A 19,061-nucleotide genomic window follows, 5' to 3' on the forward strand; every position below is an offset into this window, starting at 1 on the left:
AAGAAGTACTTTATCCAAGTAATTATTTATCCACAAGACTGTGATTGCACTGTACATTTGGACCAAAGCAGATGCATTTTCAACAAATATTTTGGGTAGAATGGTGGCCACAGTGGACTAGGTTGTCCTAATAAAAACAGCATCTGTGAATGTCGGCTGCTTGATGGGAAGTATTTGGCCGGTAAGCAACCCCTTAGATAATTTCCTGTTTATGAAAGAAAACAAACTCACAATCAAGCTTCTGACCGTCTATATTATTGTTTCAATCAGAGCTAAATATAAATAAAGAGCAAAAATAAAACTGTGTGAAGAAGTTGTGTAACTTCTTGGTCTGTGCCACCGTCTAGTCTGCTTCACTATGACGTTTTATTTATCGCGACTGTGCTGAGTAGGGTGACATAGCCAAGTCAAACTACTCAGCAGAATACAGCATATCTTAACGCTTTAAATAGACTGGCTACTGTAAACCTACTCTGAGAAGAGTCACACATGCAAACATTCACACACACGCACAGCATAAACACTTCATCCAACACCAGCTTCTAAATAAATCCAAATAGAAAGGTAAAATAAACATGAAGAATCTAGAATCTCACCATTTTTTTTATCATGCCTACAAATATATATGTACATGGGTTGATAAATATACACTCAATAGTCAGCAAGAGAAGATGAAAATGGAGGTCAGATTTCTGCACAAAGTGATTGACACTTTGGCATCTATATCTGGTGTCTACCTCACACTGTCTGCAAACAATTAGTGATCACCCCTGAGCTTCTCTCTCAATCTCTCTGCCTCTGTATGTCTCTCCTTCCTCCATCATGCTGTGAACTAGTCCTGTCTATCTCCTCCTATCTGTTTCCAATCTCCCTGGTGACATACAGTAATACAGGAGTAGAGTTACAAGGCCTATGTAACCCGGCCAGAAGCATTTCATCTCAGCACCACCTGGATTAGTGTTTAACCACTCTGGAATCTCACAGCACCATCAGCCAAACACCACTTTTAGCACAGCGCTTAGCTAACTGTCTCTTACGAAAAATCTGGGTTATGCAGAGGCGATGCAAGGGGAAAACATCTAGGGTTGTTAGAGAAATGAAACAGATTAATAATCTATTGCTTGGGACTCATAACGCAGTTGTTGTTGCGATATCTTAAAATGAGAAGATGTCTTTTCATTAGATTCAGTCCCTGGATGAGACACAGTGAAGGTTTACTCTTTTTTTATAGAGGACTACTTCACTCTTAATGTTATCATCTTCTCAACCAACCAGTGGATACACAGAGGAGAGAGCAATCAAAAAGCAAATCCAGGACAATAAAACATACTTTTGTGTGTTGTGTTTGATTTTTTTATAAAGACTATGTCAGATTTATACATTTATCTAGATTATTCATATATTTTCTGTGATGAAAAAAATGTGATGGTGACTACTCTCTCCTCTCCTCTCTTCACCTCTGGCATGTAGCCGATAAAGACAGCGCCTCCAAGTGTCTGATTAATACAACTGGTGTGATGGAGAGGCAGACACTGTGTGTGTGTGTGTGTGTGTGTGTGAAATACTGTGTCTGCTCTACTTTAAGGGTTCATCAATCTCCGCACATGCACGCACACACTCACACACGTCATTCAACGATTATCACTTCCAAACAGAGCAGGAAGTGACACACATTGAGATGATGAGCGCATGTGTGACATCCCATCCTGTTTGCGTGAAGTTCATATAGTTTGTTTTTGGTTCATGCACGTACACACACAGAGATATACACACATTAAAAGCATGCTGAGGCTGAGCTCGTCAGTCATTATAATGTAGAGTTCCTCCAGTGACAGATCGGTTTCTTTTAGGGAGGGACAGCTAACTGCTATCTTTCTGGGTATTTACCAGGAAACCGCATAAACACAGCTTCCAAAAAGTAAATCTATAGCATTGCTAATTTGTATTCAACGCTACAGCACCCCTGACCTGCATGCTGGGAAGAAAGTGTAATGTCTGTGTGTCAGAACAGAGGAGATGCTGAGTTGGGGAAAAGCCTGAATTCATGTCAAGAATTATCAAACAGGTAAAAGTAAGAGAGAGAGAGAGAGAGAGAGAAGGGGGGGGGGGGGACAGGGGAGAAAGAAGGCGAAGAAGAGACTATCAAGATTACTATTGTGTGCTGAGAGGAAGAATATTTGTTTTACAGATTCCACTGTGTTGCCAGATTTCAGCTAACTGCTGATAAGTACAAATGTTATCATAACCACTGATGAAATCATGGCCAGACCTACAGAAATAAGATCAAAATCGTAATAAACCAAAATCGTCACAGGAGACGCAAACACTTCCCTTCTCTTGACCCCAGACTTCACACAAAACTGCTTCACTTTTCAACCACATGAGTATCCGTGATCTTCAGGGAGAAGTTGTATTTACACCACATATTCACAACAAATGCACAAACCGCTGAACATCACTTATTCCAATCTGGCTTAGACATCAGTGAATTCAGACCCCCCCCCCACACACACACACACACAGAGAATAAGCAGCAGTAAACGGTGCTAAGCAGTCAAGCAGGAATATAAGACAGGTCACTGCATTATTTATGGCTCTCTGCCACGTTTAGTATTGCATCCTGATAACACCTATTCAGCAACTTTTCCCCACATACCTCAACACACACACACACACACACACACACACACACACACACACACACAGATGCACCAATACAGAAATGTAATAAAACATGCACAGCAACACAGCAACATAGGGCACACAAACTATTGCACAAAGTCCAAAATATGAACAAAAGCACACACGCTTCCACATGGAGCTGCTTTTCAAAACTGAACTAGATCCTTGTTTGTTGGCCCCAAATGCAAATTTTCTGACCTTGTTTCTAAGCTTTCTTACAGATTCATTTTCCCTCTGGGCGGGGAGTCTGATTTGACTCTAAAGAGACACTTTTCAGGCTGTCACAATCGATTTGCTAGTTTACGAGAACTTTGCTAATGTGTTAGACCAAAGTCCGGATTCAATTCCATTGGCCAGAGACCATAATGAGAGCATTAGTGAATTAGTTGTTTGTGTATGAAAGTGTGTTTCACCCAACTAACCAGAGAGTTTGTTAAGACCAAAGATTTGGCAGATCAACTTATTATCCACCGACACTGGCCCCAATACACAAATTACTGCAGTGAGTCTCACATTCTCATTTTTGTGACCTTGTTGGAAACAGGTCAATGGAATTTAACAATCAATATACTTTGACCATCTGCATCAAAGCTGGAGGGAAAAATGCTAATTTTCTCATTGATTTCTATGTATTTTCTTTTACAGTTTACAATGAATTTTCAGTAGAATGGCTTGGTTCCAGCATCATGAAGCACTCACAAAACGCTTCAAGCATTGTTGCCTTAAACGGTGGAAATACAGATACATGTGTAAGAAAAAGCTCTTGTGTGACTCTGGGAATATAAGGAACACTGAAAATAACAGGCTGAAATGTCTTCTTTGGAACCAAACCAAGGCGCTTTTAGTCACTGAAACCTGGGAAACCTCAGGAATGGACAGAAAGAGAGAGGAGAGAAAAAGAAAGGGAGAAGGAGGCAGAGCAGCACGAAAAGAAAGAAAGGGAGAGTAATGCCAGAACATCTGTCTCTCATCATCTGAAAAGAGAAAGTCAGCAGCTCAGAAAAGCTCACTGGACAGAAAATACAACTCTCTCGCACTCTCACACACACATACACACACACACAAACAGGTGGGGTTGTGCTTTTCTCCAGGTGCCCTGCATTAAGCCACAGTGGAAAACAACAGAGGAAAAAGAGTGTGTGCGTGTTTGTATGTGGGTAACATTGAGAGAGAGAGGTGGTGGAGAACTACAAAGGATCTGAGAAACTAAAGGAGTGATGGGAAAATGGAGAGAAGAGAGACAAGGATTCGTAAAAAAAAAAAAAAAAAGAAAAGAAAAAAAGGATGAGTGTGTGATACAGAAAGAAGAACTGACATGAGAACAAGCTTCTCAACTCAGGAGCAGACATAAACTGATCTGTGGGGCTTTAGAGAGCAGAGAGAGAATATGACAATGTAAAAAGGAAGATACAGTAGAAGATTTAAGATCAATAACAGAGAGAGAGCAGCTGAAAAGATAAGTGAAGTATGACAAAGAGAAGAGGGGGGCAAAGAGAGCAGTGTGACATAAAAAGGTAGATATAATGTTCAAGAATAACTAGAGAGGAAGAGTTTTAGGTTAAATGAATCTGTGTGGGACAAGTCATGCTCCCATGGCTGGATTAGTCAGAGCAGACAAAGTTTGCTGTGTTATATGATTAGTGGTAATCACAATAAATGTAAACTATGCAGCATTTAGGTGCACTTTCCTCCAATTCCTCCAAATTAAATGTCAAAAAAGGTGTTTCTCTGGAATAACACATCAAGGTATTTTTGGATCTGATGCTTCTGTTGGCAGTATGACATACTTGTCTGTGGTCAACGCTATCCCCAGCTAGACTTTGTTGCTAACTATCACCTTACTTCCCCCTTTGCTCTCGGCATAATTACTACATTAGCAAGATGGCTTTGTGACTTGAACGTTAACATATGCCGTTTTGGGCTGAAATTGTTGTAATTTTTATGCGGGTGAACAGACTCTCTCTACCAACTATAATCACAGGAGGTTTAAAGGGATTACTAACTGTTTTTGATGCCCTGTACAGCAGAAGGGCCCTCTGCTACTATCTGCTCCCATTAACTTCCGTTGACACTGTGTTTATGCATTCCTACTCAAGTTTACCTTTAATCATACCAGTGAACATGGGGTCAAGTGCTATGCTAAACCTGAAGATAATTCAGATGATACCGGGATTCTTTTGCATCCCTGTTCCTGTTTGAGTTTTCAGTTAACAGGCTAATCTACGCTGTATAAATAAAGGTTAAGCACAGGTAGCCTATTGGTACAGTAGGTTCCTGGCACCATGAAAAAGTAATTTGGGCATGTCTTATTTCAAAAAATACTTCAGATACCATTAAACAAGTCACTGTATGACTACAGATTGCATACTGTTCTTAACTACATCCAAACACAATCCTGGCTGCATCTTCGGGTTTTAGTTTGAAAATGTTTGCTTTGTGTTGTTTACTGTGGACCTTTAATTACCAAAACATTTCTAACTTTGGAGTCAGTTATTACTCAATCTAATATACTAAAGACTTTATAATGTAAAGAATTTGTCAATGGAATCTAAATCTGGTGTATTCCTTTAAGCAACTATAAAAAAATAGTAAAAGCACTCTACTTAATGCTCTATTGGCCTTTTGAGATTGAAGTAATTCTAACAAACCGTGTCAATGGATTTCCAACTGTTGAGCTTTATTTGTTTCCAGGCAGAGAGAACAAGGATGAGAAAACATAGACAGAGAGAATAGACTAGAGTAAAAAAAAAATAAGTGGATGAAAGTGTAAAAAGATTTTCCCACCGTGGCAAAGTGGGGCGAAAAGAAGGTGACGGAGGTTTCTTAACGGAGCGAGGGAAAACACTGACAAGAGGGAGGTGTGGAGAAAGAGACAGAGAGCGCTATTAAAGGAGAGGTGAAGTGCCATGAAAAGAGGAAAACAACAGGATGATTCAGCGTGAAGGGAGAGAGAAAAAAGAAAACAACCTGTGGCCTCGCACGGCACTGCTCTGGAGGGACTGGTGAGGACACAGAAGGCTTAGCTTACACACAAACACGTTTTTCTTTGTGGGTGAAGGTTTTAAAAGAAGTGAGGACAGGCAAATGTTCTCATTTGAAAGATTTCCATGATCTCCCCTTCCCTCTGAGGACATTTATTTTTTTCGTAAGCGTACAAATACAAGAACACACACTCACACACTGATCTCCCCCCATCCTCTCTAATTACTCCAGTCATTACCAATGGCCAATGAAGACACTACAATACTAACAGTTTACTAATGACATGATAACTGTAATTAGAACATCCTGCTGGACCCACTAATTGTCCTTTCCCTTTTACAGACGAGGGAGAGACAAAGAGAGAGAGAGAGAAAGAGAGACTGTGCCGAAGGTTAATTAGCTTAATGTTTATTCGTTCACTGAAAACTAGGTTGTTGATGTCAGTGGACCAGCCCCGCTGTTGTTAAACCACTATTATTCTAATGATGGGAAGACTAATGTCCTCATTTGAAATCCACATTTCGTTTTTTGTATGGCTAATTTAAATGGGTTTTTCTTGAGATGTATTATTACTTGCATGTGCCTTAAAAAAGAGAAAGTGGAAAAAACACGGCAGTCTGAATCACATGATGAATAAGGATAGCCCTTAATCCCGGAAACCTGCTGGAAAACACCTGTTACCTGCAAGATAATTAAAATGAAATTTGAAGAAAGTCTCCAGCACCTGTGTCACCTGCTAGAGATTAGCATAATCATTTGTCACATTCAAAGATTGAAATCTGACCATTACGATAAAGGGATGTTTTAATTTGAGTTGACTGTTCATAAATTCATTCCATGACCTCTTTTTGAACAGGTGGTTTATCCTATGGTTTCAATAAGATTGACTATTACGCCAGTGGACACTGAAAAAGAATCAATCGCCAAATCATCCCTTCAATCATAATGTAATTTCATTCTTCTCAAGATAATTATTTAGATAATTATACATTTTGTCTATATTATAATCAGATTATTTATTAACAATATGCTTTACCCTGGCCAGAAACCCTCCTATGCTTGACAGAGGGGAGGAATAAATCTGGGTTGGTTTACTGCAGGTGGCTCCACTCAACTACTGCTTCACACTCTGCTGCTTTCCTCTTATTTCGCTAATGCCCTCTTACGCTCTCAGCCTCTCTGTTTCGCCCCTTCTCTCTCTCTTTTGCTCTACAAAATACTCATGATTCCTTGCTCTCTCCATTTCTTTCTCTTACTTTCCATCTCTGTTCACTCGTTTTATTGCTTCATTCTGTCAGTGCGCTTCACTGGGATGAAAGTTCACAAGCCCATGCCAGTGAATCATCTAACACATCTGATAATACAGCAGTAATAAACTCACTTGGATAGAAAATTACAAGAAAATATGGCACAGACAAACATGTATGGATGAGCTGCTTTCAGAGGACCTAATTGCCCTTTCTTTTTATAGCCTCTGCAATATATTTCACTCCTAATATTGAACATTCATTCTTTCACTCTTTCTTACTCTGTTATTTGACGTGCCATAATACACTAATGTATTTCCAGCCTTTCTATACCCTTGCCAATCTTCATATGCACTAATGAGTAATTATCCATGGAAACACAAGATTACACGATACAGATGGAAATGAACAAATACAGTTAAATGCATATTTATGGAAAATAATATCTACAGTATTTCAGGGTTATATCTGATCTTTTCCAACACAAAGTAATCACACGGAATGACTGAGTTAGTGGCAGTGAGTTAATTCATTATGTTGCCAGCAAAAACATTGTGTGAACAAATGACATGGATGGTTTGTTTTATTGATGGCCAATTGTAACTCACAAAGCATTATGACCCACACCAATATGACATTTAGTTATAACAAGCACCTGTTTATGTTAGATGTGGGGCAAAAGCTTAAGGCTAGCGAATGTATTAGGAAGCCCAGTCACACTCAGGATACATGGTATACAAACCACGTATACAGTAGCAAAATTCTGCAATATAATGAGCCAATAATTAAAAGCAAATGAAAGCATGTTGCAGCCTCCTCTGGCTTGTGCAGCCATACTGTTCACTTGCAGAATTTGTGACCCTTAAACCTATGTCAAACCCTATATATAGATTGAGTTTACTCTTTCACCCCAAAAGCTGGACAAACAATCTCTTCCCCTCTGTTTTATACTTTTAAACTTTGGTTTGGTTGGAGCCATCAAAAACAGTCTCATAAACCAGTCCTTAGTGCATACCTGTGGGCAATTCACCACACTGGTGGCTTAATTCTCACACTGTGCACCAAGTGAGCCTGTTTCATCATCCAGCATATTTCAGCAGAGACACTATACAGGCAGACAGCTGGTCTTGAGTGGCCAATTATGTCCGTTTATCTCCCTTCCAGGCACAGCTGTGATCAAACGGAATGAAGAAACAGGATCAAACAGCGAGGCTAAAAATCATTCTTCCGTTTCGTTCACTTCTTTTAGCAGCTTCTCTCTGCCTGTTTCAGTCTCTGTTGCTTCCTCCCCTCTGTACTTCCATCCCTCCCTCCTGTCTCTCCCTATATATACACTTCTTAGTCTCACTGTGCTGTCCTTGCTCATCTCTCCGGAGACAACGGAGCAGAGGCATCTGTAAAAGTTTACTGCTGAGGAAGCTTCATCCTGCACAGCCTACTGCTGAGCATGTGTGCTCCAGTGGTTCTCATTGTGCCAACAGAAAGGAAGCTTCAGGGAGTCCCCTGAAAAATGAAGGTTCAGCTTTTGTCAACAGATACTCTGTTCTCAGAAAAATAACCGTGTACCAACAAGTGCTTATATGAAAAAAACATCTGTCAGTATCTTTGAATGTTGGGGAAAGATTGTGGGAGTGGTTAAAGAAAAACAATAATGACCGTTGGTGGGAGATGAACAAACCCTCTTCTACTCACCACAACTTCCCTTTGAATTTTTGCTGTGCTATAGAATCTCATTCCTCACTTCCTGTTGATCAGATTTGTCGTTTGCCTCAAAAGGACAGTCTCAGAAATACTATAGTTTCTACAAACAGTGTCAGTGGTTATCGATTATTTGTGTAAATCTAAACATTTAGAGGTGACGTCACCCCAACAGGCTGTTCCCAGTTGCCCGAATTGACTTTCAGATTTCAGTTTAAATCTCCACACATAGCAGTTTGCTCCATCTCCTCACATCAGAGGTGAAATGAGATGTAAAGAAAGTCTCCACTGTGCTCTCTGTTTTTCTCCAAAACAACATTTGGCAGACAGGCCACTCAATCCAAGTCATGAGATCTGCAAAACCCCTGCTTGCCTCCTGAATAAGCTCTAAATTAATAAAACATAGAATGCAACCAGCTTCTCCACAGCTACCCTTTCTCAGTGAATTCTTTTGCAAATGATGTACAGAAATGTATCTCAAAGCATAAAATGGGCCTTGAGGTGAGATTTAAAAAAAATGATTCTGCCAAGTTCTCTCGTTTTTGCAGCTATGAGAAACTATTAAAGGCAATGAGGGTGTTTTTGGTGAATAATTGGTCATGAACACTGTAGTTAAGGCCGCCAGTCTCTTTGAAAGGAGAAAAAAATACTTCCAAATCCAAGACAGGAAGTCAAATACTGCTGTATGTAAATTGCCTTTTCTTAAAACTGATTTGGTTTGTAAAGTAACTAGTCCTGGTTCTTTGTTCTCATTGGCTGAGACACTTCAAACTACCCATAAACGCCCACCTGTGGCCGCTTGAAAGATAATTTAAGTGGCTTCTGACGCCTTAACCTGGAGTCACTACAGGTAGGTTTGTTTGGACCAAATAGACTAAAACACTTTTCTCCAGTCTGCACAGGCGCTCAAGGCATGAAAGAGTTGTTTTAGTGTTCGCCGTGTGCGTAAAGATTGTTTTATGCTGACTTAAAATGTAAAAATACCAACATGATTTGCATTACACCCGCGCAATAAGCGTGCCAACTTGCCTCGCCACTTTTAATCGAATATAAACCGCAGATTTCGTACCGTTTCTCACGTCAGAGCCCATGCGTATGTGCGAAGGTAAACTGCTCATAGCTACAAACCTCATCCCGCACACGGACTGGAGAAGAGACAGACCTCCGCAGCCTCGGTCGTTGCAGGCATCATGTAACGGGACCTCCGTGCGCCTAGAGCGCCGGTGTTGGCCCCCGGTAGACGGAGACAGCCGCCACCTCCTCGCACAATCGACAGTGACATGTGAAAAGGGAGCCCTGTTGCATGCAGCTCCCAGTATCGGGGTTAAAGGCTTTCTATGAATGTTATAAGACTACATCATAGTGACACCTTGAGAGATAAAAACAGGAGCGATAAAGTCACTATAAACTGTATTGAGCAGCGGCCTCACAGACCGCTGGCACTGACATTAGTCCTGATAGGAATATTATAGGAACGTTATACGGATTTTTTCATTACTGAACAGCTCTCCTGAGGACAGTCATTGATAAAGCTACAGATTAAAATTCACAGCATTTGGAGTGGGACGATAGAAACGTCGTTGGTGATGATAATACTTATCTGTAAAACCACCTTGTTAGTAAGTTGTCCGCGAATAGAAACGGGCGACATCAAGCTTTAACCCTAGCGCAAATGTCTATCGAAGAGAAAAAATAACAGATTTCGTTTCGTTGACCACTCATTACAAGTTGTATCCTTACTTTTTTCATCTTAACCTTTCCACCTCTGAGACAAGATGACATCTTGCAGCAGGGATCTCTCTCTTAACTGTGCTGAAACTGAACTAATCGATGTCCCTCGGCACTATAATGATGAACGCATTATCTGAAAAGTGAAGGCTAGCCCCTCACAAAACACGTAATGATTTTGGTTTCCTTAAAAATGTTTTACTTTCTTTACACATTTTGGTTTGACGGGGTAACATCACTTTTGCTCAACGAAACAGCCCATCTCCACTGCGTTTTATAGACTCCATATTTGTGATGTGGATTTGGAAAATCTAAAAAAAACAACGGGGTGATTTCCATCTAACACCTACGTGTGACAGTGCGATTTGAGCGGGCAGCAAAAGTGTCAAACTTACCTCCTTCCTCTGCTTTGATTGCTGAAGGCAAGAGAAAAGCCAGTAAACATCCACAGAGCCATATGAATAAATCCATCTTTTTCCCTCGGATGTGGAGAAAAAAACACCTCTTCTCCTCTTCTGTTGTTTTATTCTGTATATCTGAGACAAAGCTGCAGTCCAAAGTCCGCTTTTTCTCGCCTTTTCCACAGTTCTGTATGTCTTTGAAGCGCAACACAACCTGTGCCCAAAATCCTCCAACAATGCCGGGTTGCGTTCACCGGGCTCTCCAAGAATATCGCGCTGGTTATAAACAATGTTTTCACACTGTTTGCACGACTCAGTGTGTGCTTCTTCTCTTGGTGAAAATATTCTGCGCAAATTGATCTGAAATCAGCGCGACTTTTACTCTAAACACATTTTAAACCCGCAAAATCCATTGCGGTGCGCGCAGTCGGCAGCACTGTGTCCCCTAGTCAGTCACAACGCGCGTGGGGAATATAAACCCTGCCGACACACTGGTTGACAGACACAATCATAAATTTCAAACACAGTAGAAATCACTGGTTGAAACCACCGGGAACCAACAGAAACATGTGCCGACAACCATCAAGTTTGTCAAAAGCTGAAAAAAAAAGTGTTTCCTCCTTGTCTCGATAAAATATCCCAAAATCTTTTGCTGTGGTTTCTGTTCCCAATTGCGCATTTACCTGGCAAAAGCACATGTGATTACGAAAGAAATAAATATTTCCCCATCGATTTCCCTCTTAATACACTGTCCCGGTAACAGTTCGCTCTTGCGCAAAAGAGACCACAAGATCTCCTGGCTCCGGCGTGCGTAAAACTGATCAGGAGAAAATAAACGTGCAGCCTCTCCGCACTCCTCCTGCAAACTGTGCGTTTGTTCGCTGAAACACGCTCTTCTATGCCCGCTCCCTCTCTCTCTCTCTACTTGACAGTATATGTCTCTCTCTCTCCCTCTCTCTCTCTCTCTCTCTCTCTCTCAGTGTTCGTTCCCTCTCCCGGCAGCTCCGGCAGTGCGCTCCTTCCCCTCCGATCTCCACCGGGTTTGTGGCAGCGATCAGGACTGCTCACTCAGTCCCCTGCCTCGGTGTGCGTGCAGGCGGTGCGCGCGAGCCTGTATCGGATTACAGTAGGCACCTCGGCCCGCCTCCATATAGCCCCTCACTGATTAAAGAGCAGTTTCATCTCCCTCTCACTCCCTTCTCTCTCTCTTTTTGCCTCACCCTCTCTTACCTTCCTATATGTTACCCACTCCCTCCCTCTGATTCATTTACACCAAATTTCTCTCTGTTTCTCACCCATTTCCGTCCACTCCCTTTCCTTTCTCTTTCTTGATGATTTTTTTTATTTCATCCCCAGCTCTCTCTTTTCTTCCTCCACCTTGCTCTCTGTCTTTAGTATTAAAGAGCAGAAGGTGGAGAGAAGAAAGGCAGAAAACAGGGAAAGAAGAGGCCCACAGCACAGCTTTATAAGCTTTGTAGTAGTGCTGGGAGCTTTAAAAGGAACCTGGTGCTGGTTTATAGCAGTGCAACGGAAACACTGACCATGTGCACGTATAAACTGATCACAATTGTCCTATTTATTACTAATAATCTTTGATTTACTATGAAAATCAGAATCAGAATGTTATTTTCTGTGAAAAAGACATGTTTACTAACAATTGTTTAGCTCTTGGATGCAAAAATGCACCTTCGTTCAAATGCACACACACACACACCTACACACACACACACACACACACATATCTGCAGGCCAGGGCACAAAGCTGTTTACCAAGGGCACATGGATCAGTGGTGAACAGAATCTAAACAAGGGGGGGAAGATATGGACAGCAATACAATGCTGAGACACACAAACACAGACATGGGGTTGAATGGCAAATAGCCAGGGGTGGGAGGGGATGCATTTAAGTTGACTGAATTTCTGTACACTTAGTGTTTAAAACAGGCTCTACTGTATCAGCTCTCTCTCTCTCTCCCTCTCTTTCTCCTTCCCTCCCTCTCTCTCTCTCTCTCTCTCTCTCACTCAGCAGTATGATATAGGGTGGATATCAGTAGGAGGTGTGTTTTAGGGTCTGTAGCAACACCAAAGCTTGTGGTCTGAAAAACTAACCAAACCGTGGCTCTCGTTATGGCTTCCCAGGACACACCCTGCACACATTCACACACAGATGCACATACATGCAGGCCATAATGACACAGCTGAACTCACCATTGACCGCTGAGTAAAAATCACATTGCGCACCAAGTTATCTCGTGGGAAGAAAATCCCTTTTAGACCTCTTTTATGACAGAGAAGAAAATCACACAAATGCTGATGGTTTTTTTTTTTTTTACATCATGTGACAATTATGTATATCCCCTTCAACTTTTTTTGAGGTTTTCTGAGAACAAGGAGTCTTAAACAATGATATATGATTACATATTTGACCACAGCCCTGACTGTGGGTGGTAAAGGAGGTAAATCCTGTATATTCTCATTTTCTGATTAGTTTTACTTGTACTGTAATAGGCCTACAATTACTAGTAGGCAGGTGAATCACTGGTTTCAGTTCAGGACAGTGACATGTGACACACACACACGCAGTCACACATACACACCATCAAACTGTCACTCAGATGTTTTCTAACATCTCTGGAGGTCTGAAGGTATTAAGTTCTTTTTCCATGACTAGTCTGTGTGTGTGTGTGTGTGTGTGTGTGTGTGTGTGTGTGTGTGTGAAAGTGAGAGAGTAATAGTCACCCTACTCATTCCTTGGGTCCCTCTAGTCGTTCGACCTCTGTAACCTGTCCCTCTCTCCCCTCTTGCTCCCCTCGTCCTGTGTCTTTCCACTGAAACTAAACCCACCCTGGCCAACTGGAATCTGTTAAGTGATGAGAGCACATGCTAATATCAGTGTAACATTCCACAGAGCCGCAGTTATTAGAAATGTCTTATTTTGACCAATGGAGAAGAGGAAGATATGCCATGTTGTTAGGAATCTACCTGATGAGTCCCACAACAGTACCACATAATACTGGTACGGTTAAGTCTTTTAATCTTGTCATTCAGAACTTTTTTGAAACAGAAAACTGCCTTTTTGAACTTTTTTGTGTATTTTTTTTATCTGCAGAAAGGCGTTTAGTCCTTTAGCTGAAGTGAAATATCGAGTAAAATTGTAGTTCCGGTTTTGGTTTCACAGAAGAACAGAGCATGCTGAATGTAAAAAGTACCTTAAATCTCAGTGTCCACCAGTTGGCAGCGAGACTTCGGACAGAAAAAGTAAGCAATAACTTATGAGAATCTTTCTGAATTCACACCAACTCGCCACATGGACTCAAGCCTTCTGGACTTTCCCTTCACGCATTCTTCTGTATAACTTACAACAGTATGTTGTGAAACTAGGATATGCTAATCCATGGCACCTTTTCTACTTGCCAAGCAGAAGACTGGGTTTCCCAGAATTCACCAGTGACATCACCGAAAATCCATTTTAGGGAAATGGACAAAAATGCTCCTCGTGCCCACACACAGTCCCTCTGTGTTTTTCCCTCACTGAAAACTACCTGCAAAGTTCTTATGTCAGAGTATGTTAAGATGAATTTGTAGGGCTATATTTATGTGTTGCCACTCTTGTCAAATATCTTAACTCAGCATTACAGTGATGAAATACAACCCATGAAGTCCAGTTTGAGTAATATATGAGACAGGAGTAAAGTAATCTACCATGTATGCACTTGCCACCACAGCGTTTTGCTGCATGACGACACCTTGCAGTCCAGCAAAAGTTGAGTCTGTTTCAACTATTTTGCCGGATGACCCTACATTGTTTTACTGGAGGCCCCTGACCTGGCACCCCCATTGTATCGCCATGCTGAAATGAAAGAGAGGGCAGCGTGTTTTCATGCACAGCTTAAGTGAGTCCGAAAGTGGCCTCAGCCAGGTATGCAGGACTTAGACCACCAATAGTGCTGAAAATTCAGAATTTGCTTGTAGCCTGAGACACATTTGCATTCTATCTTCTACCTACAATAGTGTCATTTAAAGGTTTTTGTGTTTGTTTTTTTGTTTTATGTGTAACTTTTATAACCCATTTTTTATGCCTTCTAGGAGAGACTGTCTGAAAATGTCCATTGTTATCTCTATATTTAAACAATATTGTGCACCGCTCCACTCGCCATGACAATCCACCTTCCAGTGTGGCCATTTGAAAACAGATATAAACATTTTTGATTTGCGATGTGTTTGGACAACACCTTGTAGAAACTGATTGTGTTCCAGAATAACCTGACTCATAATGATCAATGATCACAAGCTGATATTATACTCATACGTCGTATCCTCATCGCTCTATCTACACTGTCTTATGTAAAGTCTTTTACATAAACCAGGTGATCTTTGGTCAAGACGTCTAACAACTAATATTAAGTTTTGTTTAAATGACAATGAAGATTGTGTTTGTTTTTTGTTTTAACTCGATTTTAAGCAGCCATTTTTGTGATATAAAAAAACAGCTTCAGAGATAATTTCAGCAGTGCAGTCAGTACTGAGGTGTTGGTTTTTCTCTACTGTTACTCAGTAATAACTGCTAGATTTTTTGACAGGCTGCATGACCCTGTGTGCCAAAGCTGGTGTTATTTCTTCTGCCTTTTCTTCTTTTGCTTTGCCTTATGAGGTTTCAGTGATTAAATGGAGAGGAGTTATTGAAATAATGCATTTATATAAAAAAACGTGTGTGTGTGTGTGTGTGTGTGTTGCAACAGAGCTGTGAAACCAGTAGAGGGTAAGGTGATCCTTGCTCTGCGTCAGGGGAAGAACTTGTCTGCTGGCCTGTCGACAAGCACTACTGGCCCTGTCCACACCTTCCCTGCACACTGCATCCTCTATCGCTCTTTCTTGGTACGTTGATTTGATGAATGAGTTTATGTATTTATTTATTTCATTTTATTGCTTTCTAAATATTTTGCTTGTTTTTCATCACTGTCTCGGTTGTGTATCACTCATTTTTGCCACCAGTTCCTTTCTAAGTTGTCCTTCCTTGTTTACTCATACATTGGTTTATTTTTTACCCATTTATTTGTCCTTGTCTCTTTCATTGTATTTCATCCATTTTTTTTCCTTTCCTTTCCTTTTCCTGTCTTCTCTCCACACATTGCCACTCTCCACTCTCTTTTCCCCTTTTCTGTCCCTCCAGGGGCCAAGTGGGATTCACTTTCGGGAGTCCGACCAACTGCCTTGAGACCCCCCTGCAGATTTTCCTTTTTTTAAATCACCAAAATCAAAACATAAAGGGCCCCCCAAAGCAGGTCCCTGAAAATAAGGTCAGCCCTGGCCACTGGAAAGAAAACCACAAACCAATAAAAGCCTCTGTTCTGAAACCCAATTCCAAAACAAAAGTTACTCCTACCACTGTAGTAACAGAAAATCTAAGGTCCGCTCTGAACTCATAACCTCAAATCAAATCTTGACAAATAGAAACTGTGCTACTTAAAAACTGTAGCAGCAAGTCACTTGTCAGTTTCCTGACAACTGCCCTCCGCAAACCTCCGTTTTTTATTTACCATTTTCTTTAGAATACTACTGAATTGTATCAAAATACTTAAAGTGTGTGTGTGTGCACAGCTTTATCAGTTCCAGGTGCAACGAGGCTCAGTAATGTTAGTAAAGTAATTCAAAGTAATCATCAAAATGTTACCGGCCTTCCAAGATTTCTCCTGATCCCCCTGATTACCACTGTACCACTGCTTCTCTCCCTCCATCCATCTTTGAGGTTAATGGCACATGGAGAATGTTGTGATCTCAGAGGGACCAGCGGCTCAGCGTCCATCAACCTCTCCTCACTTCTGCGCATATGTGTACCTATGAATAAATGTTTGTGTATGCGTCTGCATGTCGGAGAGTTAAAAGATGTCCGTCTGAGTGCATAGTTGGAAAATCACTTTGGTGTATTCTGTTTTTTTTTTAACCTGTGTATGAGTGTGTGTAGTGTCAACCTGTTGGCACCTCAAACTCCAGGGACACTGCGGTGGCTGTATTTTGTCTAGTTTTTCACCACTGTCCAATTTCCTGTTCAAGATCTCTCCCAGCTCACTGATCATGTTTCCTCCTCTCTTCTCTTCTCTTCTCTTCTCTTCTCTTCTCTTCTCTTCTCTTCTCAAAATAGTAATGTCATGAATTTAGAACAAATGCAGGAAAAAAATTAATCAGTGGAAAACAAAATATTCCACATAATAGTATACACACATAACAACATTTACACATTTCACTCTTCACCTGACCAACAGCTATCAAAGTGTCTCACAAACAGACACATTCACACACAGAGAGAGTAAATATTTATGTGTGCATACATCACCCATGGACTGACCATATTTATCTGTAGCACGGCAGATATTTCATCTCCGCTGTGGGTACACAAGCACTGAAAACACTCAGTAATGCAAACACACACATGCAGCACACATACACGTACACACTCCCTGTGGCCTCATCAATAAGCCATATTACTGAGCAGGTCTTACGGGAAGCCACAGTAAATTAGAGTGTCAACAGTTAACATGGGCTGCACTGACATACTCATTTACTGCTGGAGCAGAGCTGAGACATGCTATGCGCACACACACACACACACACACACAGCAGAGTACAGATATAGACACACAGATCTGTGAAGATTTACACACATGCAGAGATGCACACTTGCTCGGACACACAGCCACATAGATGAACGTGTAAAGAGAGGCTGACAATTACAAGAATGCATTACGTGTACTGGAAATATATGTACTTTTCACATGTATATTGTATGTACATATTTCTGACAGAAACTGTGTATTGTCCTGTCTTCCCTTTTGTGTGCATGAGTGTGAACATTTGTGTCTATTCTACTATGTCCATGTGCATGTGTGTGTTTCTGTGTGGGTGCACAACTGAGTGGTGATAATCACAGTACAGCCTGTGGAGACTGCAGGGAGTCCACTCAGCTATTAGCAAGGACACAGAGGTGATAGAGAGAGACAAATATACACACAGCCACACAAGCACAGACGTTCACTGATACATAGACACATACAAACAAGCAGTGTCCAGGGATCACAGTAGGCTGTCAGAGCTGAGTCTGTGAAAAATGTCTCTTTCTAATAACTTTGTTGTCCAGCTTTCTCTCCTAGCTTTCCATATTTTCTGCCTGTCTCTTTCTACCTTTTGTTGTCTGTATCATTTAATCTTTTACCCTCTCTTTCATCTTTATTTCCCTCACTTCTTTTTTTAAAACACCTTTTTGGCTTTATTCCTGCGTTTTCTCCCTGCCTCTTTCATCCTGTACCATTTCCTTGTCTCTCCCCTGTCTGACTTTCTCATTTACCGCTCTCTCTAACCATAATTTCTTCCCTTGCCCCCACTCTCTGTTTCTTCTCTCTCTTACTCTCTGTGTGGTTGTAGATAAGGATGTCCTCTCTGGATGTTTGACTCAGCTGGTAGCGCAGCAGCAGCAGTTAGCACCTTAGTGCTCCTCAGTAGGGAAATGACAGGCACTGCAAAGACAACTGACTTTGTACCTATACAGAGTCTTGTAATTGAAATGTTACTGGCTCATAACTTAAGTGTTAACTATCTTTAAGACTAAATGTTGAATTTAATATATGCTCTCACAGCTGTTGTTTGACACATTTAGAGATGAAAGAGTTTCCTGCATAAATAGACTTTTAGCTGAACAGTGATTATACTGTAAGTCTGTAAGATGAATGGCCAGGGAGTTTGAGTTTGTTGTGAGGTTGTCTAAATTACTTTTCTAGGAATTGTAGTTGGAATTGACTTTGCTTGTATGTCTAAAGGAGTATACTTGTTTTTGTACTGCATGTTTGTCCTGCAAAGACTTCACTAGATAATTTTCAGTTTGTGTGACTATATATGATTAAGACTCACTATGTCAGGTCTTTTTCAATTAAATCTTCTTGGTAAAGAAGTTGAAATATATAAAATATATATAATAATGTATAAAGGACATATGAAGGGCAATATACACTATATAGACACTACAGACAGTCTGTTAAATCTGAAAGTAATGAAAAGCTTCTTCCAGTGTTCAATCTGAGGGGCCCAGTTTTTGTAACTTTCCAGCAGTCAGTATTGCCCATATTTGTTAGCAGTCGGCCAGGGGCACAGATGTATGAAAATGGACAAAGCTCCAAGAGTACTGCAAATTCTTCCCCACATTCATCACATTTCTTGTATTACTTTTAATCTGAACTACTGAACTGCACCGATCACCTCTGTGTTGGCTGCAATTAGAGGCATTGGGAGGAGAGATGGGAGCGTAACCAAAATCAGGATCAAGTTCTGAACAACA

General features: G+C 41.0%; 1 protein-coding gene across 3 annotated transcripts in view; it reads right to left on the bottom strand.

Annotated features, from left to right (window-relative positions):
* LOC118338994 (neuropilin-2-like) overlaps nucleotides 1-11,796 on the bottom strand; it is an 87,860-nt gene extending 76,064 nt beyond the window's left edge. For 2 of the 3 annotated variants that reach the window (XM_035676496.1, XM_035676494.1), the window contains exon 1: nucleotides 10,733-11,796. In XM_035676496.1, coding sequence (XP_035532389.1) covers nucleotides 10,733-10,808 — 76 coding nt within the window. In that variant the 5' untranslated portion in view covers nucleotides 10,809-11,796. The remainder of the gene's footprint in view (nucleotides 1-10,732) is intronic. The other variant, XM_035676495.1, reaches the window with a different exon arrangement.
* Nucleotides 11,797-19,061: the final 7,265 nt, after the last annotated feature.

This window comes from Morone saxatilis, unplaced genomic scaffold, assembly GCF_004916995.1.
Source record: "Morone saxatilis isolate NCDOM2014 unplaced genomic scaffold, NCSU_SB_2.0 Contig5, whole genome shotgun sequence".
Classification (NCBI taxonomy): Eukaryota; Metazoa; Chordata; class Actinopteri; family Moronidae; genus Morone; species Morone saxatilis.